Raw genomic sequence first — 27,139 nt, 5'->3', positions numbered from 1 at the left:
TCCGACACCTGTGTATGCCAGGCACCTGAGAGATCTGAAGTCTCCCTTCTGTGTGGTTCACGGAGCCACAGGCATCTCATGGGGTGCTAATCCTCACAAGACTATGGGGGCCTGGGTTCCATCAAATACGATAAGTTAAAAATCTGCAGTGTATGACTGGGGCAGTGTCACTGGGTGGAGTGCTGCTTGCAGGAAGCCCTGGGTTTGATCCCCAGCACTGAAAAAATAAAAACTTTCTGTACCACACAATTCAAGAAAAAACACTGAATTCGACTCCAGCACTCAGTAGGAATGGTACTCACAGGCCAGAGCATCCCTCCCGAGGACCCGACGCCTTCTTGGAAGAATGCCTGCTGCTAAATGTGGAAGGAGTGACGCAATTAGGAAACCATTGTCTTGCAACTACTAATGAAATAACTGTTTTGGGCAAGAACCCTCTTTGGATGTTAAAAGCACAGGGTGTAAGATTAATGGAGACTAAATATCCACCCGGAGCCTGGGTGTTACCCTACAGACACTGAAGTCAGTATGGGGTGGGGAGATATGGCCTTGATATACAGCCTGCCTGTCACCACCAGAACCAGTGACACGGTGTGTCATCAGCTACAGTAAAACAGCAAGGTGCTGCTTGTCTGTTGATGTCAAGCATCAGCTAGAAGTCACAACACCAGCCCAGAGACACTGCTACACACACACACACACACCAGCCACCACCTGCCCAGGCCTTGCAACAAACTCAGGTTCGATGGGAAATAGAGAGTGAGGAAATGTGTCAGTGACATCATGGGCAAAGACTAGAATTTGAACATGGGACCCAGCAGGGCGTCTTCAGCTGCTGTCCTGACATTGAACAGATGGTTCCAGACTTGAGAGGCCGTGATAGTCACTACAATCAAGTGGGACAGGCAGCAATCATGAAAACCTGAGCCACACACGCTTCTTCAGAAAACATTATGAGGGGCTGGGAGATGCCTGTGCCTGTGCATTTGCTTTGCAAGAAGCAGGACCAGTGTTCCGTCTGCCAGCGTCCAGATAAAAGGCTGGGTGGGCTTGGGCATGGCAACTCACCTATAACCACTATGCTTGGGAGGCAGAGACAGGGCATCTCTGGACCAAGCTGGCTAGCTAGACTAGCTGACCTAAAAATCCCAGGTGCTGAAGGAGACCCTGTATCAGTCGCCAAACTGGAGAAAGAATATCCTTGATGTCAACTCATATTTCTGCATGCACATAACACATGTGTGCCCTCATGCACATATGCATATACATACATGCATATACACACATATAAAATAAAACAGTTGGGGGAAAGCCAAACAAGTATTTTTTTGTACTAGACCATAGTAAGAAAGTTTATTAATATTAGAACATTCTACACTATGAGGGAGAGTGGGGGAGGGGTGCCAATAAGGTTCAGCTGAGAAGCCCACAGTAGACCCTTGGGTTCCATTCACAGCAGCTCAAATTAAAAATAGTTAATTCTAAATTATTTATGGATAACTTGTCATGACTCAGCAAAGTCCAGAGGGATAAAGGAGAGAAAGATTCGAGGAAATGCTGAATTGTTGGTAGCCGTGTGTTTTGGAGCATGTTGTTTGTCTGATTTTTTGAGACAGCGGCTATGTAGTTCTGGCTGGTCTGGAACTTACTAACAAGACCAGGTTGGCCTTGAACTCATAAAAGTCTGTTTGCCTCTACCTCTGAGTGCCAGGATTCGAGGCGTGTGCTGCTATCCCCCATTCATAGGAATTTCAGAAACTAAAAGTCATTTTAAAATGACAATGATCTCAGGAGGTTATCATACACCTGGATATGGTGTTTGCTTGCCAATGTCAGTTGGCTGTAAATGTCTTCCTGGAATGCAATGCTGCCTGAGAAAAAGAAAAAAAAATCTGTGTTTGATTAGTAATGTCTGCCACAAATAAGACTGGAAAGGAATGGCTTTGTGTGCTATATTTGCAGGCCATTGTGGCTCTAACTGGCAGTCCTTCTGCTCTGCTTACCGTGTGGCTTGGGAGTGAGATGAACCTGAGATTTTGAAAACAAGAACATCTTACTGAGATTGAGTTAAGACATCTGCTGAGACCTCAGTTATCACGGAATAAGAATTCAGCTTCGTTCTCCCTAGTTTTCTGAGAAACATGTCTCTTGAAAAGGTTTCACCTGCCAAAGCTGATGGACCAGGAACAGGATTCTTTGTCTTCATGGTAGAGTTTGGAAGGAAGACAGTGTCGAGATTCTGCAGAGCTACAGAGACACTGCCGGATGTAGAGGGAACAGCTCTGTGCCAACTGTCTGCTCCTTGGGTCATACAGTGAGGACAGAGGACGGTGACCCAGAAAAGAAGCTGCCCCAGGCGACAATCGCCTGGACAAGTTACATCAGCTACTACACTAACGGAGCTACTGCAAGCTGTTCTAGATTGTTCTGGTGGAGAGAAGATGCCCAGCAATTCTCTCTACCAAACCACAGAGACATGGGCAGCACCCAAATGACCCCAGCATGAGGCAGCCTGTCCTGGTTTGGAGAGGAGTGTGATTCTCTTGCTCACAGCAAGTCCAGACCACCTTGTAGGGCCAGGCTTGGGGTCAAGGCCTTCTGGACCTGGCTGTGCCCCCAGACCTTTCAGAGCGGAACTGAGGAGCCTTCCGAGCAGAGTGCTTTCATTAAGCAAGCACGGTGTTTATTTGGCGACCGTGATGGCTTCCAGATGTCTATGGGGTGGGGCCTGGGAGCCAGCCATCTGCTGGCCTAAGCTCTGGCCGCTGATGGAGAAGGAAGGAAAGAATCTGGCCAGATGACTGCTTCTGGGCCCTTCATGGCTGATAAATCATCCCTAGAGGCACTCCCAGGATGCTTGACAGCCAGGACAGCCGAGGAAGCCGGGGGAACTAGGAAAAGGAATGGGGTTCACAGCTACAGATGGGCAAACTGAGGGACTGTCCTGGAGTCACAGGGGGAGCACCCACCTAGTCCCAAGGCTCTCCTCCTTGTCAGATATGTACTCTAGATTCTTGCCCCAGCTCTGCCTTCCTGATAACACTCTAGAGAGTGCGCCGCTACTCTTCAGAGGGCTTCAGTGGAGTAGGGGAAGGGAGAAACCTCTGCCACCACCCAGAAGACAGGGAGAGTTAAGCTGGAGTCAGCTCTACCTAGTGTTCTCAGGTACCCAGTACCATGCTCAACACCCTTCCTTCACCCTGGCCACCACCTCAAAGGGCAAAGAATCCCATCAACACAACTGTGCCAGAAGGAGCGCGTGGGAACAAGTATAGAGCATAAAGTGTCCCTGAAGGTGACAGAACTGTGCCTCATTGCCACCGCCCCCAGCCTATGTCTCAATGTTTCCACTACCCTGAACACTGCTGGGAAGGGTCCTGAGTGAGACCTTCTCAGGACTCTTCGGAGCCTTTAACCAGAGCCTCCTGGTAGGAGCTTCCCAACCCCATTGTTGTAGAAAGCAAATCCTCTCTCTCCAAAGGGATTTGTGGAATCTGGGCAATTTGTTGGGTGGTACCTGCTACTGCCACACAAGAGATTTGTCCCAACCCCCAGAACTGGCTAAGCTAAAGAGGAGATTGTGGGGAGCAGTGAGCTATGCGGTGAGGAGAGAGGCTGAGGGAATGAGATGCCCAGTGCTCTCCTAAAAAATTGTAGGGTGACTGAATTACAGGGGAAATTACAGAGTTTCCCAGCTCTTCTGTCCTTCCCCAACCTCTGCCACTCCCCTGCATCATTGGCTTTTGTAGCTGAGTGTGGATGGAGCCAAGCTTTAGTGTCACCCACAGGTCCTACCCAAAGCTTGAATTTTTTTTTTAAAAAAAAATGTGCCCACCTTGAGCTTGGAACCATAGCTCAGCAGATGATAGTGTGTGCTGTGCACATATGAAAACCTGAGTTCAGGTTCTCGGGACCACACAGAAGCTGGAAGCGTGGGCTCATGTCTGAAAACCAACGCAGTGTCCGAGGCGCACAGATGGGAGAGCCTGGAGCTTTCCTCACCAGGCAATCTCTGCGACCTGCTTAGTTTTGGGGTTAGTGAGTTACTGTGCCTCTAGAAGTCGACTGGTGATCACCCGAGGAAGATGTCCAGTGCTGACCTCCAGCCTCCACATACACTCACATATGAATGCATAGAGGTACATATGCCACACTCCCTAGGACAAACCCAAGGTCCCATTGTCTGCCTTCAATACGGTCCCCTCTTGTGTGGCAGGTTGGTCAGAATTCTAAGTTGCCTTGCCAGACAGAGGTCCTTCAATTTCTCCCTTACACTTTGGAACAAACTCCGAAAGGGGGCTCCTTCCATGTGGGAGGACAAGTCCACAACCCTGAAGAGCTAAGATTCTCCAAGACAGAGGGTCCCTTGTTCAGATGGGCCGCCTCCTCCTGGATGGTGTATGCAAGAGGTGCTTAGTCAATGACCGCAGTGGAGTGTGCGCCGTATATCAACCCTGCACTTTGTGAAGGTCAAAGCATGTGCTTGACATCCCTCCTCAGAAGTCTAAAAGACTTCTCCCAGCTAGAGCACCACTGGCCTGGCTTCCCTGGGGGATGACCACAGCCTTGGCTGTCCCAGCCACTTTCCCAGGCTTGCTGAGGGTCTGGGAACATCCAAAAGGAGCCAGGTCCAGATCCAAGGCATGAGGCTCCCACAGCTAAATGTGGAAGGGCTCACCTGGACCCTGGCAAGCTGTCTTCAGCAACCTGCCTCGCCTCTCTGTCTGCTTTGATTCTGAGAGGAAGCAAGCATCTCCCCTAAAAGCGGGGGAAGAAGCTGTCCCTCCACTCCGAGATGCCTCCCGCCCTTATGTGGGGCCCCATGCCAGGATAGGCTGACAAGCCAGAAATTAAAGCCTGTTGTGTCACAGAGAAGTATAAACGCCATCTGTCAACAGGGAGCAGAGGCACGCTAATCTAAACACGGCCCTAGAGACTAGTCCTCTCAGCTCATAAATATGAAGCTCACAAAAGCCTTTCTTGAGCCCACTGCCTGCCCTGGAGACACCTTCTTTCCCGGAGCAGCAGGCATGGGGAACCAAAGCGCTCTGTCCCCCAGCCACTTCCTGGAACTAGTTACCCCTCTTGGGTGTCTGTTTAGGGTTCCCTCCATGGCCCAGCCCTGAGGGCTTTCATAGTCTGAGTACTCGAAAGCCCACAAGGTGAAAACTCTTTAAAGTAGTGCAGAGAGCTGGGAAGGGATGTGGAAAGAGATTTGACCTTGGCAGGAAGCTGAAGGTGGCTTCCTGGGAAGGCATGAATATCAGATCTTAAGAGCTGGGAGAAGAAAGCCTGAACAAAGGCCCTGGGGCCAAAGAGGAAAGAGGCAGAGGTTCTAATAAGGGTCTGGGTGTGCAGGAGGGGACAACAGGAGAAACGTAGGGGTGGTGTCCTGGAGTCCACACATAGGTCATTCCAAATAGGGTCAAGTAAGTTGTGTGACAGTTACAGTTCCACCAGTGGTTCTATGACCATGCACTGTGCTCAGCTAATGTAACGCTGGAGGATTTATAGCACAGGGACAGGACTCTCCGCTCCACTAGAGATGGTGGTCAGGCTCTGTGCTGTTGGAAGGATGGATACAGTAAAGATGGGCTTTGGGGAGGGAATAGCTGTCATTTGCCCAGGGAGCAGGACACAGAGATGCCTGGTGTGCTCTGGGCTTAGTGGATCTGGAAGCTGGACCCTAAGGTAGTAGAGTCAAAGCAAACCTTTCTACTACTAACCCCCAGGATCCTGGACCAAGACAGTGGTCCCTCTGCCCCAGACTCTGGGATAGTGTCTGAAGCTACCTCACTGTCACCCTTCCAGCAGCGGGATACAGGCAGCACCCCAAGATGCTCCTCCAAGCTTCAGCCTCTTTACTTTCAGTTTTTCAAGTGCTTGCCTGGGGTTCAGGAGACTTGAGGAGACGACGCAGAGGCGGGGGGCAGGTTCTCAGTACCACTTGGTGACAGCCGCCAGGCAAAGGTCCCATGTACATCCCCATGCAAGACCCAACACCCTCGCCCACAAGGACAGCAGGCTCGGAGGATCATCCTACGGTGGCTCTGTGATGGCTCACCTCTGACACCTGCTGCTTGTCCAGCTGGAACACCTGGCCAGAGCTAGTGGCAGCAATCTCCTCAAAGGCCAGGTAGCCAGGATGGGTGCGGTCACCACAGTCCCCAGTCAGCACAAAGACCACCTGGAAGATAGGCAAATAGGCTGATGTTTTGTACTGTATCCAGGAGATGCGGGACCCCAAAAACAGGAGGAATGGGAATAATGACATTGTCTGGGGGTGCAGAGGGATCAAAAGTGACGCAGGGCGGGGCAGGGCAGGACACAGGGTCAGAACACAGCAGGTGCTTCATGACCAGGATGAAACAAATCTACAACAAAGAATGGCACAGAAGTAGATTCCATTTGGAGTGGCCCCTGGAAGCTACCGTAGGAAGAACCCTGAAGAGCTCTAGATATGGAAGCAGCTATGTCATCCCAAACCTTAAGGTTTTTCCCAAGAGTAGACCCGACCTTGTCCCCTCCACTGCTATCAGTACAAAAGCAAGAGGCAGAAGTCCTGACCTGTCTTCTGATCGTACAAGGACAAGGGCTCCTGAGCTGCAAGGGGTGAGGGTGAGAAGATGGGGTGGGGCTGTCTGCATCAGGGCAAACCTCACCAGGAAGCAAGGGCCCCCAAGCTTGCAACCATGCTGCCTTTACAGAGGGGTGGCTGGGCTCCACGGCTCCAGGGCTCCAGGAGAGATGGCCGGCCCTCTCCAGTAGGGCTCCCTCGCCTGGCCTCCTGCACGGCTGCCCACCCCATCCCTAAAGCCTCTCACCTGTGACTGCTTCAGCTGCAGGAGCTGCAGGAGCTCATTTTTCTTGTGGTAGTCCTTGGCACGGGCATCCGAGAAGACGTAGATAAAGGAGCCAGGGTTGGCAACCTCCACGGCAGCCTTGATGGCCCCCACACTCATCTCTGGGCAGTCACCACCTCCCTGGAGGGTTGAAGGGGGTCAGCGGCTGCCACCCACCTCATCAACAAGGGAGCAGCCTGGACCTAACCCTAAAACTAGTGGGAGTTGGGAGTCGCCTCAAACCATCTCAGTGTGGCTTCACTAACAGGCTGTGGTCCCTGTTAGTCCCTCCCAGCATCTGCCCTGTTGTGACTTTAGGCAGGTGTTACTCCCTCTCTCTCTTGTGTGAGTGACAGTTCCATCTTATAGGAGATACAGAATGTGGGGGTGGAGCCACTGAGACATGAGCGAGTCTTACACATGTGTGTGCGTAAAGGTATGGTGTTTGTATATCACTCCTGTGTGTATGCACACGAATGGGGATGATCATACACATGCATGTGAGTGTGTGTGGAGGTCAGAGGTCACTGTTACAAGTCCTCCTCTATCTTCACCATATTTTTTCAGATACACCTCTCACTTGACTATGGGGCTCCTTAACTCTGTTAGGCATACTAGCCAACAGGGCTCTGCAATCCTCCTGTCTCTGCCTCCTAAGTGCTGAAATTACAAGCACGGGGAACTTCACCCAGCTTTTTACATATTTGTGTGGCAGGCTCACTTTACCAAATGAGCTGCCCCCCAGATCATCACCATGTGACAAGGGAAGGCTGAATGGAAGCCACTGGGGGAGAGCCTCAGGAAGTCCTGTGACAGCCAAAGCTGAAGGAGTAAAGATCAGAGTTGAGCCTGGCAAGGCTTGAAGAAATGCTGTCTCTCTCGCTTGCCTTGGCATCAGGCCCACGGGGGACACCCTTACACCCACGTGAGAGCACACATGAGAGCACACGTGAGAGCACAGGCATGCTGAGGCAGCCACCCCCACAACACCACTTTCTGTTTTTATTAAGTGATTGTTTTCTTTATTTACATTTCAAATGTAAATAAAGACCCCTTTCTGGTCTTCCCTTCAAAAATGCCCCGTTCCATCCCCCTTCCCTTTGCCTCAAGAGGATGCTGTCCCACAATCCACCCACTCCCTCCTCACCCCCCTACAACTTTTCTTCTTAATTCAGGAAGTCAGAAGGACTTCCTGAGCCCCAGGTATTCTAGACCCTGCTCCAGGCCCTGAGGGATCTGGCCAAGAAGCAGGCTCCCCCATGGAGTCCCTGCTGTCAGAAGAGGAGCAGATGCTGGAGCCCAGGCTCAGATCTAGCTTAGATGTCTGAACTAAGCTGTCCCTCACGCCTCCACACATCCCCTCAATGGACAGCATTTCCCCTCATTCATTTATTAAAATAGTACCCAGCATACATCAGGGCTCTATGACGTATTTGTTTCATGGACTGAGGAAAGGAGCCAGGAGGTGCTGACTTCCAGGACTCAAGCTAAGGTGTGGACTGAGGGAAAGGCAGGTTTGAGAGGAAGGAGGGTACCATCTTGGCAAGACCTTGGGCTCTGTCATGGAAGAGGAAGAAGAATAGAGGTGGTAGGCGGCCCACCTGAACATAGAGTTCTCTCAGCTCTCTTTGAAACACCACTGGGTCCTCTGTGAGGGTCACTGGGCCAATATCTGTAGAAAGAGAGAGATGCAGGTGGGTTTCCTGTACACAGGAAGGCCAAGGGCAAACCCATTTGCCATTCCAACAGTGGTCTAAAGCCTTCCCTAAGAAATTCCCTTTCTGCCACTACACCCAGTCCTACTTTTGAAGGGAAAGGGATGATGGGAAAACAGGTGGGACAGAAAACAGTTGCTCCATTCTGGAACATACTGCAAGCAGCCAACACTAAGCCAAGCAGAGTGCATGAAGCTTCCCGGAAAGTCCATCTACACGTCAAAGGAACAGCAAGAAAAAGCTGAAAGTCACACACTGGATAGAGAGGGGAATGTGAGGCAGGGGACACCCCTCTGATACTGGTGGAACTCAAAGTCATTCCCCTGCCTCAGAAGAGAACACATGGTTCTGAAAGATTAAGAGCTAGCTAGCAGTCTGTAGACCTGGCCACCCTGCTTGTGGCTCTTTAAGCAAGTGAACTAAAAACAATGGTGCTCCCAGAGCCGTTTCTTCAGGTGCCCATGACAGTCATAGCAAAGTTAGTGAACCCTAGTAATTGCCAGACCGACTCCATCTTGGGTGATTATGGAGTCAAACAGCTAAAACCCGGCTTATGGATAGGCAACTCGTTGTGGACAGTGTGCAAAATAGATGACTAACTTCCTGGGAAGGACAAAGTAGGGTAGTGTGAGGCTCCATTCTTCTGCTTAGGATGGTATGATATCTAACCCTAGGGAGTGGTTTCTAGAATTTTCTATTTAAGGACCTTGGTTCTTGGTGGGTTTTCGGGAACTGGAGTACGGAAAGTAAAGCTATAGACACTGGGGGACTTCTGTGATCAGTTCCCAAACTGAGCAATAAAACAGATGAAACCACCAAGCAGGAGTATGCATGGGTCTCACACGAAGGAAACTGTGAGCAAAGAAGCCAGACTTGGGAGTGCACACGTGTGCATACATGCCTCCCTTGGTGAGAAGCCGGTACAGGATCAGCTGAAGGTATGCCAAGCTCTAGATCCTGAAAGGAGTGTGGTCTTCATAATGTGCCATCTTCTGAGAGCACACAGCTGAGACCCATGCGTTCTGGTTTCTGCTGATTTGATATATTTTAACAGTCTTGGTGCTCATACTTGCGCAGTGATGTTTTGTCCCCTACGCCATTGGCCAGCCTCTGGTCGTTTCTGTGCCATTAATAGCTTAGGCTATTTAAAATGCAGATACAAAGAAAGGAAGGAAGGGAGACAGACAGATGATAGGTAGATAGATGATAGATAGAAAATAGATGGTAAGCAAATAGAAAGAAAGGTAGATAGATAGATGGAACATAGATAGATAGATAGATAGATAGATAGATAGATAGATAGATAGATAGATAGATAGATAGGTAGGTAGGTAGGTAGGTAGGTAGGTAGGTAGATAGATAGATAGATAGATAGATAGATAGATAGATAGATAGGCAGGTAGGTAGATAGAGGATCAATATGAGTGGATACATGGATGGATAGACAGATGTTTAATGGATGAATGGAAAGGTGGTGGTTGGGTGAATAGATGGTAGGTGGTGGATGGCCATTGTACCTTGGGTTTGACTTTTCCATTGTTCTACATGGTAAGATGGAAGATTAGTCACTGCTCATACTTCCTCTCTTGGTTTTCTTTTTTTTCTTTGAATGTTTTAGATCATGGGCTTTTAAAAATCATTTTCTCTTTTTGCCTATGCATATATGTATGTATGGGGTGCATGCATATATAAGCATGTTCACATGTGTGTATATTCATATGTATGCATGTATCCAGGCCAGAAGTTGACATCAGGTGGCTACCTCAATTGCTCTCCACCTTATACGCAGAGACAGAATTTCCCTGTTGAGCTTAGAGTTTTCCTACTCAGCTAATCCAGTCAGCTAGCTCGGGGATCCCGTCTCTGTCTCCCGTACACTGGGATTGCAAGAGGGCTGCCATACTTGCCTGCCATTCTCTGGGTGCTGTGGACTCCAGCACTCACCCAAAAAAACCAGCACTTTTACTTGCCGAGCTATCTCCTCAGTTATTCAAAGACTTATTTTTATATAAGTGCATATGCCTTTGTATGTGTGTGTGCGTGTTTGTATACATGTGTATACCACAGACACCACATTGTACATATGTATACCTCTCCATAGACACCACACTGCCTTCCTGAGTCCCCAGCCCCAGAGCAAGATCAGTCCCTACAACACTAGGAAGGGTCTGAGGATTCTGGGATCGCCCACCAGCTGTTTGGGAAGTCAGAGGTGCATGTTGTCTTCTGCCTTCACTGGGTAGGTTGGTCCCTCTCACACCCAGTTTCCAGCAGAGCACTGAGTCCAGAACCAGACAGAGCAGGACAGCAAGTTTGTCCCTATTACAGTTTACCTGTAGGAGAGATTACTGGGTCCCTTCTTCTCCCTAGTTTTTCTTGTCTAGAACAGCTCGCTCTGAACAACAACAAAAAATCCCAGTGGCTTTGGTTGTGTGCCAGTGTGAGTCCTTGCTGACACAGTGTGCCTCCAGCTGTGGCTGCCAGTGCTGATTTGTGTTAGTTTTGTTTTGTTTTTGCTGCTGTCATAAAACACCTGATGCTAGCTGATTTATCAAGAAGAAAGGCTTATGTCTGCTCACAATTTGGAGGCTAATGGGTCCAAGACTTACTATAGCATCTGATGGGGAACCTAGGAGCATCATATGGTAAAAAGGAAGTGAGCACACTGGAGAGATGGGCAGGGTTGGGGGTCGTCTCAGGAGAAATAACCCAGTCGGGGGTAAGGGGGCTGACACATGAACATTATCAACTGTTTCCCAAAAGTGCAGCCCCATAACCTAAACCTGGGCTCCAAATTACCACATGGAAGAATTCAAGCTTCTATAAGTTAGCTTTGGGGTGGGATGCAGGCCACGGTAATGGTGTTGACAGGGCATGGGTCTACTGTCAGAGGTAGAATTTATTTTTAAGACAAAGTCTTGCGTAGCCCAGGCTACCCTAGAACTTTTTATATAGCTAAGGATGACCTTGAACTCTTGATCCTGCAGTTTCCACTTCCTGAGTAGCTGGGCTACAGGTGAGCACCATTTCACCCGGTCTTTGCAGTGCTGGGTGGAACCCCAGGCTTTGTGCATGCTGGGAAAGCCACTACACCCCTAACCCAATAAAGTCTATCAAACCCAGGGAGGCAAAGCGACCTGACCAAGGAATTACGAGCAGGGATCAGTAGAGATGGGGCTGGAATCTGGGTCATTCTGACCCCAGCTCCAAGCTGTCAACCTAGCTAGAGGCTGCAGATGCTCTGTGTTCATTCCCTGGGCCTCATTTCTCCTGGATGGGAGGGAGGTTCGTGACTGAAGAAGGACATTTGCCAAACAGCTGGGCAGATGTAGCGTGCAGCCCCTTAAAGCTGGGCATGCTGGCCGTGGGAATGATTAAGCCTGTGACCTTGACTCCCCTCAACCTCCCTCCTGCATATGAGTCCCAGAAGCCTGGCCCAGGCTCATTCCTCTACAGGGGAGCTCCTGCTCTGCATGGAAACCAAGTCTCTGGGGTGCATGTAGGGCATGAATGCTGGAACGGTCCAGGTACTTCGCCAGCCCCTTGTCTGGCCCTGCTGGTCCCAGAGGGAATAGTCAGGGCTGTAGCTGAGCCTCAGACTTCATCTGTAACAAACTCTCATCCTCGGGTAAGGACTCTTCCCAGATCTTTTTTTCCCCCATGATCAAGTAGTACTTGAATCCCATAGCCGCCCCCTCTCTCTCACACACACACAACCCCCCCCCACAGTAACCTCAACAGAGTTCCCTACCCTGCCCCTACCTTGCCCACCTTCTCCAGGACTCAGCTGTCCCTTCTCTGGGAGGCAGAGGCTGGAGAAGTGGCACGCAGGCTGCTGGGATTCTAATACTTTCTGAACCCGATCCAAGATGTCACCTTTGAAGATATCCTCAAATGATAACCGTGAGGAGACAAGAAACACTAGGCTGGTGGCTCTATCCAAAGAACAAAAAGTGGTCCCAGTGCCTCTGCTGTCCCCTCCTGGACGGAAGCCCCTGGAAACCTCTGTCAGATAGAATACCCCGTGGATCTTGGCTCAGTCTGTTGCTGCTCCTCAGGACGTCCTCGGCCACAGAGCTGCTGACCTCAGAGCTTCTGTTTCTGCCATTCCCTGTACCCAGGATGCTGTTCCCAGTCCTATTTGATCCTCCTCCATTCAACTGGTACCTCAGCTCAGGGTCTCATTGTGAGAGTGACAGGCATCACGACCAGACACCTAGGAGTGTGTTACTCTAAGGCTTTCTGGCTACACTGAGGCACCGTGGCCAGCTGGCACCCAGCTGGCCTAAGATAATTCTGCCTTACCTATTGGACAAAGTTGACACTAAGGGGCCCTAATCCCACACCCCAGACCTCTGGGGGTCTCCATTCTTACTTCTTATCCACAGGCAAACACCTGTCCAGCACCCAGCACCCACCTTTTCTTCCCCCTCCATCCCATCCCATCACCCCTCCCCTACAAAGACTCAGGCCTAGAAATCCCTTGACAAGGAAGTGTCTGGCCCTGTCAGGCCATGACATGAGCCAGGCTGGTCCCCAGGATACATTCAGGTTTCATTTCCGAAGCAGATGACTCTGCCTCAGGATGACAAGAACCAGCTGTATGTCGCTGACACCTTACAGGTGCCCGGATCTCCAGCCTCCTGGGAGAGGTGCCTGGAGCTAGACCAAAGCAGTGAGAACCCTCTGGCTAAGAGGGAAGTCCTTGGCTAAAGCGCCCTCTAGCATAGGGGAGAGAACCCAAAGCTAAAGGAATAAGGACCTCTTAATAATCAGGGGAAACACCAAGCTAAGCGGATGAAGATCTCCAGTCCAAATGAAGGAAACCTGAGGGCTGGGGAAGAGAGATATCCTGGGCTAAGGGAGTCAAAGCCTTTAGGTTAGAGAGAGGGCTGTCAGACTGAGGAGTAAAGCTCGGGTTGAGGGGGCGGGGTATAGCAAACCCAGGGTGGAGGGAGACAGTGAAGACCTTCACATATACACACGTACACAGTTGGCTCCCACACACGTTATAAAGCTTCCCTGGCCATGGGCAGTTCTGAGGACCGTACCGTGAGTCCAGCCCAGACAGCCTCAAACTCTCCCCTCTGAATGAAAGCTTGCCTGGAGACCCAAAGTCAGGGGGACTCTGCAAGGTTCTCAATTGGCCTAGAGTCAGACGTATGCAAGTTGAAACAGGGCATCATCTGTCCTCCATCAATTCAGCATAAATTCAGCTCCTACAGCACAGTAAATAGACAGATATAGGCCAGGATGTGATAGACACAGTCTCCTAGTGCATCCTGGGCAGGGCTGAATGTAGAGAGGTTTTCCATACTCATCAAACTGCAAAAAGTGGGTCCACTTCCACAGAGCAGTTTCATTTCTAGGAATACACACATAAAATAAAAATAAATATACCTATTTTAAGAGAGCACTTGGAAGAAATGAAGGTGGCATATGCAGATGAAAGCAACTGAGATGACCCAGTGGATAAATGGACTTGTCGCCAAGCCTGATGACCTGGATTTCATTCCCAAAACCCACCTGGTGAAGGGAGAACTAAACTCTCAAAAGTTTTCCTCTGACCTCCACATTCATGCAACCATACACACAAAGAAATGTCTCTTTTAAATAGGGGAATATGTGTAAGTAAGTCAGATAGGCTGGCTCTCTATTGTTACACACATGCACACACACACAAGCACATACACACATGTACACACAGGCACATACACACATGCACACACAGGTACATACACACATGCACATACAAATACACAAATACACACACATACACACATGCACACACACAGGCCACACATGTGCATATGCACACACATAAGCACATACACGCATGCACACACACAAGCACATACACACATGAACACACATATATAGACACACACACAATCACATCACATGCATGGTGTGAAAGGACATAAGAATATTAAAGTTTGCATTTCTTGTACATTGTATTATTAGAATGTTTTATAAATGCGTATTCATTTTACTTCTTTAGGTTTGGGTTTGGCCTCATGATGGAACCCAGGGCCTTGCACAGGCGAAGCATGCATTCTACCGCCATGCTCCGCCCCAGTGTGGCAGTCTGAAGGAAACAGATTAGTAACTGCAAGAGTTGAACCCTGAGCCAATGCCTGACAAAGATCAGAAAGGAAGAGCTTCCTAGGCAGTTTGAACAGACTTACCCAAATGCAAACCTCCTGCCCGTGTACTCAAGCCAGAAGCCAGCTTAGTATTAAAAAGAAAAGCCACGTGACCATGGGACTAAAGCAAAGAACGTGGGAACCAGTCGTAGCGAAGGGATTGCATATGTACGGCAACAGGAAACAGAACCTAGCAATGTCACAACAAAAGCTAGAAATGTACCTGCTGAAATCAATATCCATTCCAAACCCTATGGAGTGTGTGTGTGTGCATGTGATGTACTTGTGTGTCTTAAGATAGGGTCTCATGTAGCCCAGGCTGGCCTCAAACTCCCTCTATCCCTGCCTCCTCCAGCTCCCAGTGGTGGATTTACAGAGCCCGGTTTCCACTCCCAGCTTTACGTGGTTCTAAGAGCTGAACTCAAGGCTTTGTGCAGGTTAGGCCAGGCCTCCAGCTGCTGGGTGACACCCTTAACCCTATCATGGGAATTCTTGTTTTCTGTAGTCTTGATTTCAGTTTTGCTTCTCATTGGGGTTTTTCTTTTAGTTCAGTTTGTTGTGAATTTTGGTTTGAGGTGTTAGAGATAAAAATGTCATCCTCTGCATAATGATTTCAAAACAAAACAAAAGAAGCCCCAAACACACTTGAGGTCAAGAGCAAGGATCCTAGGGCTTAGGCTGAAGCTCCATGTTTGAGTGTGTGTTTACCACACACGAAGCCCTGGGTTTGATTCCCCAAGATCAAATGACAAGTGAAAAACAATTGACCAAGAGGCAACTAGTAACTACCAAAAGAATCAACCTGCAAATGACATAAAACTAGAAATGAAGCAAGATGCCTGTGGCCACCATCTTTCTTTATGTCATTCTGCACAATCAGCATGAGAGAAGTGGAGGCAGGAGGATTGCTGGGGCTCTCTGGTCAGCCAGTCTAGCCCAGTCAGGAGCTCCAGGTTCAAAGAGAGATTCTGTTCCCAAAATCAAGGTGGATGGAGACCAGTGAAGATAGCCAACATCAACCTCTGGCCTACACACACAGACACACACACACATGCACACGTACCTGCACATACACATGTACACTCACCTGCAAACACATGAACACATGTGCATGCACACACACAAACACACACACACAATCATATACATATACATACACATATGCACTCACACACACATGCACACCCTTACACACATACACAAACACATACATACACACACTCAGACACACACACACATACACACACACACACACACACACACACACACACACACTCACACATGCCTTCAGTAAAAACGTCTGGAAGGTGATGAATGCATAAAAACTAATTGTTCCTCAACATTCCAAAAATACAGATTTTCAAAATGAAATGTGATGGATAAAAATAGCCTGATCACAATGGTAACATGTGAGAATGAATGCAGTTAGGGATGGTCTTAACAGGACTGAAGGAACTTGCAGAAAGAGCCTGGCTAATGGAAGTGTGTCAGCAGAGCGGGAGCAGGTCTTGGGGAGCAGATGTTGCCTTCAAATGATAAACAAAACTAAACTGGAGATAAAACAAAATTCCGAGCTAAATCGGTCAATTTTAGTAGATTTTCATTGTTTATCATTTTATTATTTTTATTTTATACATGTTGTATATTTATTATTTTTAATATTTTGTTTTTTTAATTTATTTATTTTTGCGGCAGAATCTTACTATGTATAATTGGCTGCCCTGGAATTTGCTATGTAGACCAGGTTGGCCTTGAACTTAGATGTCTACTTTCCTCTACTTCCTAAGCACTAGTGTGGATCGCCTGACTTTTATTTGTGTGTGTGTGTGTGTGTGTGTGTGTGTGTGCGTGCGTTGTGGCACATATATGGCTGTGTGCATGTGAGTGTAGGTGTCTCAGAATCCAGAACAAGGAGTCGGGTCTTCTAGAGCTGGATTTACAGGCAGTTGCCTGCTACCTAGAGTAACCAAACTTGGGTTCTCTGTAAGAGCGACCAGAATGCTTAGCTGCTGAGCCATCCCTCCAGCCACAGTGGATTTCTTAAGAGAAGCTAACAGAGGTTTTCTGTTACCTAATATTTCATCTGAAAGAATAAATACTTCAGAATAGTTTAAAAATGAAGAATATGAGGGGTTGAGGATGTTGCTAAGCAACAGAATTTGTACTTAGAAAGTACTTGGAAGGTAGAGGCAGGGGAGTCAGGAGTTCAAGATTATCCTTAGGTACACAGGGAGCCAGGCTACATGACACTGTCTCACAACAATAAGAAGCGTGAACTGGGCTCTGGCTTCTGTCTCTTGCTGCATAAAAACACAGAGTGAAATGCAGTTTATAAATAGAAGAAGAAACTGGTGTGAGCCGCTGTAGAAATAGGGTCTAGAGGACAAAAGAGAAGCTGGACCCGAATTAATAAGGCCGTTTTCCCACGAGGTTAGAAGTTAACGATTCTGAACCCTGTCCACACTGAAATGGAACAATGAAATAAGTGGTTGGCCCACAGATACGGGAAGCCAGGTTTGTCAGTGTTGGAACAGGAGGCTAGAGATAAGCCACATGTGTTCCGTCTGGCTCTACGTGGAAAGAGGTTAGAACAGTGCATGTGGTAGTGATTTAGTACTGGAGACATCAGTACGAAGGCATGTTCTTCCTGGAAGGACACTGCTGTGTGTTAGGCATCCTTCCTGCTGTTTCGATAAGAAACACAGTAGAATCAAAGTTGGGAGGGGGGAGAAGGATGTATTTGGACCCAAGGTTATGGCCTACTGGATGGTGGTGGCACACACCTTCAATCCCAGCACTCAGGAGACTGAGGCAGGTGGATCTCTGAGTTCAAGTCCAGCCTGCTCTGAGTTTCAGGACAGCCAGGGCTGTACAGAGAAGCCCTGTGTCAAAAGGGGAGGGGGGTGTATACTATGACCTATCACATCAGGAAGGAACGGTCGTTCATGGTAAGGGGACCGTGCACAAGGACACCTCGTGTCCTACAGGTCAGGATGTAGCAGGTGGGGAATGTTCCAGCAGCTTCCACTGACTTTCTACCCCTCCCTCAGCTGAAAGGGTCTGCAGTCTGAATTTGAGTTGGGCCTTTTCACCTCAGTCTATCCTTTCTAGAAACACCCCTCATGAGCATAACCAAGAGTGTGCCTCATTAACACCCGAGGAGCTCCTTCATGCTGTCAAGCTGACAAGTTGAATTAGCTACCGTAAAGTGGTTATATCCAGAAACACTGTGGCCAGCCGGATGGCTCATCAGGAAGAGGTGCTTGCCACCAAGCCTTAGAACCCATGTTGGACGAATGGGACCCACATGGTAGGAGAGAAATGACTTCTACTAGTTGTCCTCTGACCTTCTAGTGCATGACGTGACACATGTCTACTCACATCCTCTCCCCAATAATTTTTTAATGGAATAATGTTTTTAAAACCAGAAATACTGATAGAAGCGCACACAAGTTTTGTTTATTCTCAGATCTCCCTGCTCTGTCGTGAAAGGGATCATCAGAGATCCTTAAGCAACCAGAAGCGCATTTAGCAACAGAGCCTGGCTGCTAACACCATTCCCCAACAAAAACAACCAGGACTCCCCTGGGAAAACAGCTAGTTCTACACAGTGTGTGCCTGAAGCATCTCTTAGTGCCGAGGCATGCATGCGGCTTGACCGTGTAGAGCTTGGGGCTGTGGCTGTATTAGCAGAGCACCTTCCCAGCATGCACCGGGCCCCAGGGTTCCATCCCAGAGTGGTCTAATATTGCATACCTGTGATCCTAGAAATCAGGGAGGAAGACAGAAGGATGTTCAAAGTCACTCTCAGCTACACACAAGTTCAAGGCCAGCCTGAACTACATGAAACTTTGTATAGGAGGAATAAATGTATCAGTAAACAAGAACAATGTTTTAAAAGCCTTGGGAACACAGAAGCCAAGCAAGTTAGTTTCCACAGACCAAAGCCTGAAGAGTCCGAGCCAGGAAATAAACAAAGTAGTCTTAGATTAGAACCAAGAAAAAAGAATAAACACTTCCATGCCAAACAAGATACATGACTACATGATAAATAAGTAAATGAGAAATACAAGGCCGCTCCCCTACTCAGGAAAATTCTGTCACTTCTGACGCTGCTCCAGGGAAAGCAATGGGACATCTCCCTCGGCAAGGGTGGGCTGCACCTCCCAAGGAGACAGCAGAAAAAAGAGAGCAAGGACCCCTTCACACTGGAGAGTCCTGGCCAGCACCGGACCAGGCACAGGCAGGGTTTGCAGGCTGCCCTGTTGGAAGTGCCCATCTTTCCATCTATAGATGTGGTCACCCTGGCACTGGATCTCTTTGTCCTTCTCCACCCCAAGCCACCTAACTAGCAAAGTGTGGTGTTTAAAAATGCCCCAAAGTCTTAGAAAAAAAACCAGCAACAAGTGTATAGCACCCACGCAGAGTGGGGTACACCTAGACCTTAAATCATTAACAACTCAAGAGCTAAGAAAATAGCCTTGTGGCAATTTTTGGTATTTAAAAATCATTATGTTTAATCTACACACACCAAGAAAACTCTGACTATTTCCATGTTACGTTTTGTTCTGCATGTACTTTATGCTTATGGTAACTAGTAAGATTTCAATGCATGCTATCAAACCTTTAAAAAAATCAAGTACTGACAAAAATATACTCATATAGTTTTATGCCAAAATGCTTTAAAAATCTGTACATGTATCTCTCTTTTTATTTAAATAAAGCTGTAAGAAAAGAAATGCCCCGAAGTTGAAAAGACGGCTCAGGGGGTGAAGTGGCCGCTGCATGGAATGAAGACATGAGATTACGTCTCTGGTTCCCATGTAAAAACCAGGCATGGCAGTGTGCACCTGTTACACGACTCCCTGGGCAAAGGATGGAGATGAGTGGATCCTGAGGTCTCACTGGCCAGCCAGTCTGGCTAAAACAGTGAGGTCCATGTTCAGGGAGAAGCATGAACTACTTACTCAAAAGGTAAGGTAGAGGGGCAACAGAAGAGCCCCAGAGTCGACCTTGAGCCTCTGCATGTACACCAAACATGTACACCATTCTGCACATGCATGCATACCACACATGTTACCACATATGCACATGCATGTATACCACACATGTTACCACATATGCACATGCATATACACCACACATGTATACCACATATGCACATGCATGTATACCACACATGTTACCACATATGCACATGCATATACACAACACATGTACACCACACTGCACATGTATATACACCACATATGTACACTACACTGTACATGCATATATACACTGCACATGTACACCACACTGCACATGCATGTATACCACATGTGCACCATACATGTAGGCCACACATGCACATGCATGTACAGCACACACTAAATACATATAACCATGCATGTATAGCACATATCACATGTATACATCATACATGTACATGCACATCACACATATACATATAATAAATTCAGGGCATATCTGCTATATCCTCATGTTAAATCCCAAATCTAAATGGCATGATATAAAAACTTGATAAAAAGTTTTACAAGAAAACATAAATGCAGATTTGAGAGCACACAGCTGTGGTCCCAGTGATTGGGAAGTTGAAGCAGAAGGATTGTGAGTTCAAGGTCAGCCTTGAATGTGGTTGGACACAGAGGTGAATGTATAGTCTCATCACCTGAGAGGTGAGACAGAGCAGGCAGCAGTTAAGGGCTAGCCTGGGCTACATAGAACCAACCTCAAAAAATCAAAACCAACCAACAAACAAACAAACAAAAAACGAAAACAAGCTGTGCATAATGGCGCAGGCCTTTAATCCCAGGGCTCTGGTGGCTGAGACCAGTCAGTCTCTGAATTTCAGGGCTAGCCAGGGATGCATAGCTAGTCTGTTCTCAGGAAAAAAAATGAACAAATTAATCCTGATAAAATCAGAAAGCAGGAGTCCTTTTCTTAACATTCGTTACTAAGACTGATAATTTACAAAGTGTGTTCCTGGCCCAAGAATTAGCATCAGCAGAGAAACAGAAAACCCAGACAGAGTCCCACTCAGACAGGTAATTTGGGATCATAGCAGGAGCCAAGTGAAGAAGAGGAATACACAGGGGGCTTGAGGGAGATGGTTCAGTCAGTAAAGTGCCTGGCTCTCATCTTCCAGCCCCCATGGAAAGCCAGGGAGTTGTGTACACAGCTATAAGCCCAGCGCTGGGGGGCACAGAGACAGGCAGATCCTGGGAGCTTTGATGATCTCTAGGATTGGTGAGAGATCCTGTCTCAAAAAATAAGGTGACATTAACCTCTGCCTTCTTATGTGTACACGTGCATACGTGAGCAAATATACATGCATAACACATACAAGCATGCATGCACACAAGCACACATATATGCTCATACACACATATGCAAAGAGTAAGGATAATTTTTTATAAGATGAGCCTAAATAAGTAATTACTAATTATTATATTTAATTATAATATAAAATTATATTCGTTTTCTCTTTTTCTCAAGACAGGGTTTCTCTCTGTGGCCCTGGCTGTCCATGAACTCACTCTGTACATCAAGCTGGCCTCGAACTCACAGAGACACTTGCTTCAGCCTCCTGAGTGCTGAGATTAGAGGTGTGCACCACCACCACCGCCAATAATAGCAACCACCATCCCCTAGCTATATATCTGATTTATTTTTACTCTGTGGGCCAATTTATTTTTAATTGCAGGTAAATTTAATGCCAAAAATAAGAACAAATACACTTACATATAACTAATTTTATGGTGATAAAACAAAACACACCATTCTAAGTATTCACATGGGAATAAATGCAAAAAAAAGACAAAAGTCAATAGACTTCTCTATATGAATATTGAAGACTTCCAAACCCCAGGAACCATGAACAATATGAAAAGGTAACTGACCAGGAAAAATACTAACCACTGAGCAAGGGACACAGATCAGTGCCCGGCACGTGCCTGGCATGGGTTCCATCCACCCCGCACGGCGGGTGTGTACTGAACAATGGCAGATGGTGGGTGCTACCAACATAATGGGAATTATCAACTGAAGAAAACCATTGGCATGCCCATCCCCAAACCAACAGTAAAACTGACAATGTCTAGGAGAAAATCACAAGTGGAGGGAGGGAGGGAGGGAAGGATAGAAGAATGGCAGGATGTAAGGAGGGAGGGGGATTGGAGGGAAGGAGGGAGGGAGGGAGGAAAGGAGGAAAGGAGGGAGGGAAGGAGGGAGTGAGGGAGGGAGGGAAGGAGGAAGGAAGGGAGGAAGAGAAGAAGGGAAAGAGGATTGAAGGGAAAGAGGGAGGGAAGGAGGGAGGGAAGGGAGGGAGGGAGGGAAGGAGGAAGGAAGGGAGGAAGGAAAAGAGGATTGAAGGGAAAGAGGGAAGGAAGGAGAGAGGAAGGGAGGAAGGAAAAGAGGATTGAAGGAAAAGAGGGAGGGAAGGAGGGAGGAAGGGAGGAAGGGAAGAAGGGAAAGAGGATTGAAGGGAAAGAGGGAGGAAAGGAGGGAGGAAAGGAAGGAGGAAAGGAGGGAGAGATGAAGGGAGGGAGGGAAGGAGGGAGGGAAGAAGGGAAGGGAGGGAGGAAAGAAGGGAAGGAAGGGAGGGAGGGAAGGAGGAAGGAAGGGAGGAAGGAAAAGAGGATTGGAGAGAAAGAGGGAGGGAGGAAGGGAGGGAAAGAGGGAGGGAGAGGGGGGGAGGACACTCTGATGAACATCTCAAACTATAGTGAACCTCACAAGCTATGCAGACAAGGAACTGGCCTCGTCCCTGACTCCCAGGGTTGGGGCAGCTGTGCTATTGGCCCCTCAAATGCCTGGAACATTCCACACACTTGAAGAGCCACCACCTACCCACAATGTAAAAAGTGCATTCCACTGCAGTGCAGCCAGTGGGAGCCACATGTCCCCTGGGAATGGGGGCTTTTGTAGCAAAATGGGGAGAATGCAAAGCTATCTACATTTACAGTCCAGAGTGACAGAAAATCTGTCACTATTCTCCTCTGGAAATTGTCCAGTCTTGGCTCATCTGTTTGTTTGCTCACTATGGTAGCTTGACTATTCTCTAATGCAATCGTCCTGCCTCTGCCTCTGCCTCCTGGGTCCTAGGGACTATAGGCATTTGAAACCACACCCAGCTGTGATTTCTTAAAACTTCTTGCTTACCTTTGTGAAATTTTTTTAATTGTTGTAGTTTGTGTATATGGGTGTTTTGACTACAGGTATGTTTGTGCCTCCGTCATGTGTGCCTGACACTGGAGGAGGCCAGAATAGGGTATCAGATCCTCTGGAACTAGAGTTACAGATTCTAGTTAGGACCCCTCATCCTCTAGGTGAGTCCTGAAAACAGAACCCGGACCCTCCAGAAGAGCAGCCAGGGCTAAGAACCACTGAGCCGTCTCTCCGGCTCCTTGTTCCTTTCTGTGTTTGGTATGCACAGACATGGGCATCAGAGGGCAACTTTTGGGAGCCAGCTCTCTCCTTCCACCCTGTGAGTTTTTGGGGTAAAACTTAAACCAAGCTTGGCAGCAAGCACCACCAAGCCGCCTTGCTGGCCCTGCTTTTTGCAATGAGAAACAGACTAAAACTATTTCCAGAGCTTAAAGTCGTTCCTTGTTCGCAAGGCTGTGTATTCCTAGAAGCACCACCGAGACCCTGTGCACATTCACAAACACCCAGTAGCTTCCTTTAAAAAAAACACTCCCAGAACAGAGTTGGGGTGGGGGAGGATCTGAAACCCCTATGTCTCCAGTTCATCCTCTATTGAAGAGTATAGCATTTGCTGATTCAGCAGGCACAGCCAGAGCCCAGCTGCAATGCCTGCTCAGGATGCAGGCTACAAGCCCATACAAGGACATTCAGGGCCTCCCAGTCCTTGGCAGCTATAGGCAGCAGGCAGCAGGATTGGCTACATCCAGCCCCCGCTCTGCCCCACTTCCTCTAGGAGAGCACACGTGAGCGTGCGCACACACACCTGCCCCTATGTGTCACATTGTCCTCTAGCCCTTACCCAGCCAGCCACTCGCCCCAGGAAATCCTTTGTCCCACGAGTGTCCCAGGCAGGAGCATCTGGTGCTCCCTCTTGTACTCCTGCTTCCTCACAGTCTTTCAGTGTCCCCTCAACATTCCCCCGAGACGGAGTGACGGCCAGCTGCTATACCTAAGTGACTCCTACTCCCTCATTTTGAGATAGTTTCTTGCTCTTGAAATTGAACTTCCCAATCTCCTGCCTCAGCCACTCGAGGCTGAGGTGTGAGCTACCATGCCCAGCTGCGTGTGTCATGTTCTGCACCCCCAAACTGTTCCCATTAGGCTGCTAGATTCTGGTTATGAATACTAGCCCCCTCCCACTGTGGGCCTTCTATGTCCTTGAGTTCCTCTCCACATGGAATCTGGAGTAGCTTTGGGAGGATGGTTTAGGTAGCCTGTGGAGAGGGTTTGTTTGTTTGCTTGCTTTGTTTAAGAACAAAAAGTGGGGCTGGAGAGATGGCTCAGTGGTTAGGAGCACTGACTGCTCTTCCAGAGGTCCTGACTTCAGTTCCCAGCAACTACATGGTGGCTCACAACCATCTGTAATGAGATCTGATGTCATTGTGTATATGGGTGTTTTCTGGTGTGTCTGAAGACAGCTACAGTGTACTCATATAAATAAAATAAGTAAATCTTTTAAATAAATAAAATAAAACCAAAAAACGACCGAGAGTCCAGTGAGATGGCTTAGCAGGTAAGTGCATCTGTACCAGTCCTGATGAGCCTGTGGTGAAAGAGAATGCTGACTCAGCCCGCTGTCCTCTGACCTCTACCGGTGTGCTGTGGCACAGCCACATACATACACATAGCCAATCAATAAGCACATACATGCAACTTTTTTTTTTTCAAAAGTGAGGTAGCTACCAGGTTGCCCAGATGAGGGCTCTTGCTCACCAGACCTAAGCTGACCTAAGTTCACCCTTCTTTACCTCCTGAGGTCAAATCCTTCTCAAAACTCTTTCCATGTTGGAAAATTGAACATAACATGTTAGAATAAGTGTTCGTGCAGAAAAACGCACCGCAGGAACTGGAACTCCAGAGAAGCGCAAGGTCGTGTGAAGGAACGTGCATTGGGACTGTGCACCCAGGGTTAGGGTCCAGCTTTCCTTTCAACTCTTGTCTATGTGGTGTTTAGAGATGCCCCCTCTGCACCAGAAATGGGGTGGTGATGGCAAAGCTAGACTGTTCATGTGTCGGTCAAAAAGTTCATGTGTGCTTTCAAAATCAACTATAGGCCTCTAGAACACTCTAGAGCACTCCTTATCCTCTCTAGAGCATCCCTGGTCCTCACCAGAGCATCCCTGGTCTTCATCAGAGCATCCCTGGTCCTCACCAGAGCATCCCTGGTCCTCACCAGAGCATCCCTGGTCCTCACCAGAGAATCCCTGGTTCCTAAACACCTAAGTCGGTGCTGTAGGAACAAGGGAAGGAACCATGGAATCTCTTCTGTATTTCACCTTTAATAATGACTATTCAACTCTTTCATGTCAGCTGGATTGCAAGTTTTCATTTCTTGGTGGCTGGAGGGCCATTTTCACTTGGGAAAAAAATCCTTTACATCTGCGGCAACCTTCTTTCTGATGAAAAGTTGGACTTGTATTTTACTACCAATTTTTAAGAAGGTAAGCATCTGTTACATTTTAATGGATTTAGAATGAAGCCCAGAGGAGTGGCGAGATGGCTCGGTGGGTGGAGGCACTTGCTGCCAAGTTTAAGCCCCAGCTCTGGGACCCACAGGTTTGAAGGAGAGCATCAATTCCTGCAAGTTGTCCTCTGACCCCTACAGACCAGCCATGGCACATACATGCACAAATAAATATTTAAAATCAGAAATAAGGGAATAAAAGGGGGCACCGAGGAAAACTTGGAAAGGAAGAAGGAAGAGGGATAAGGTAGTAGAAAGAGAGAACGGATTGGAGGTTAAAGGTTGGATGAAGGGCTGAGCCCAGGGGGGATCTGAAGTTAGTGGACGGGAAGGGACAGTGAGTACAACTGTCAGGAACCCATTTTGGGCTCAAACAGCTGCTATCCCATCCTGCAATGTCCAGTGTTCTAGAGACAAGCAGTAATGGTCTCATCTAGCAGGTGGCTTCAAGAAACCCTGTTGGTGCCCTGGGTCTCAGTCACTCCAACTAATGGTTAGACTCACCGTATCTAAGCTTCCACAGTGTGGTAATGCCTTTGGAAACCCAAGACCAAATCAAAAATTGGGGGAGGGGGGAGAGTTGGATAGACAGAGGCTGACTTACATCCCAGCAGAACCCCACCTCCTCACACATCCAATCTCATTATCCTTTGGGTCTTTTCCTAGACCTAGGGAACCCCATAGAAAGAGGAACAAAGCCTCAGACTGAAGGGCGGGAGGTCAAGCCCCCGGAAGGTTCTGTGACTGACAAACGTGGACATCACTGAGAGGCTTGACAGGCCGCCAGCAACTCCATGAGCCTCCTCAATCACTCCACCGGCAGTGCTGCGTGGAATCTGCCTTCGCGGTTGGGGTGGGGGGGGGCTTTAAAGCTAGCCTGGATAGACGTGTGGAAAGCTTGCATAGTGTGCATGGGACCCCAGGTTCAATCCCCAGCACCGGATAAAGGGGTTATGTTGGTGCAGGTCTGTGATCTCAGCACTCCAGAAGCTGAGGCAGGAGAATCAGAAGTTCAGAATCATTTTCCACTACATAGAAAACTGGGAGACCAGCCTGAGTTACAGGAAATCCTGCCTCAAACGAGGGAAGGAAAGAAGGAGGAGAAAGGAGAGAAGGAGGAAGGTAGACAGGCAGGCAGGTAGGCAGGCAAAATAAAATCGAGAACCAAAACCGCACAGGCTCCTGGTGCCTGCTGCTAACATCTTCACGCATTTTCCCACTTCACAGATGGAGAGGGTGAGGCTCAGAAGCTTGTAGTCGCCTGCTAGAAACTCATAACCTCAGTGCCAACCTAGAGGATGCAGGAGAGGGCGTGGCCAGGCAACGGAAATGTGCCAGAAATTGCTAAGGTTCTGCTTTATCGGTTTTGTGCCGGGCAAGGCAGGACAAGCGGTGGGGATGGGAATCGGGACACCGGCGGATGACACCTCGAGGATTCAGGGAAGCAGGGAACCTCGAGAGCCGCCCAGTGAGGGGACCTTGAGGACCGCGCAGGGCGCTACCTGGGTCGTGGAAAGGCACCAGCGCATAGTTGGCGATGACCCGGCTGCGGCTGCTCAGGCTGCGCTCCAGAATGCGCGAAGCGCCGTCGATCACCTGCATCAGATCATCCCACATGGAGCCTGTGACATCGAAGACGAAGGCCAGGGTGGCGTCTCCTGTGGCGGGAGATAGCGTCTTCGTGGGCGCGTCAGATGTGACCACCGCCGCCACTACTGTGGAGATCGCCAAGAGCAGCGGCAGGAGCTGCGCCCCAGGCGTCAT

General features: G+C 48.4%; 1 protein-coding gene across 1 annotated transcript in view; it reads right to left on the bottom strand.

Moving 5' to 3' along the window:
- The window catches only part of HMCN2 (hemicentin 2), a gene marked incomplete at its 5' end in the record, with an annotated part of 140,350 nt that extends 113,211 nt beyond the window's left edge, over positions 1-27,139 (bottom strand). Inside the window, 4 exons of the mRNA XM_080927721.1 lie at positions 6,065-6,187; positions 6,825-6,983; positions 8,444-8,514; positions 26,878-27,139. Coding sequence (XP_080783847.1) covers positions 6,065-6,187; positions 6,825-6,983; positions 8,444-8,514; positions 26,878-27,139 — 615 coding nt within the window. The remainder of the gene's footprint in view (positions 1-6,064; positions 6,188-6,824; positions 6,984-8,443; positions 8,515-26,877) is intronic.

The sequence above is a fragment of the Micromys minutus genome, assembly GCF_963924665.1.
Source record: "Micromys minutus genome assembly, chromosome: 13".
Lineage (NCBI taxonomy): Eukaryota > Metazoa > Chordata > Mammalia > Rodentia > Muridae > Micromys > Micromys minutus.
Note: the sequence above shows the minus strand (reverse complement) of the source record. Positions and strands in the feature narration are given on the sequence as shown.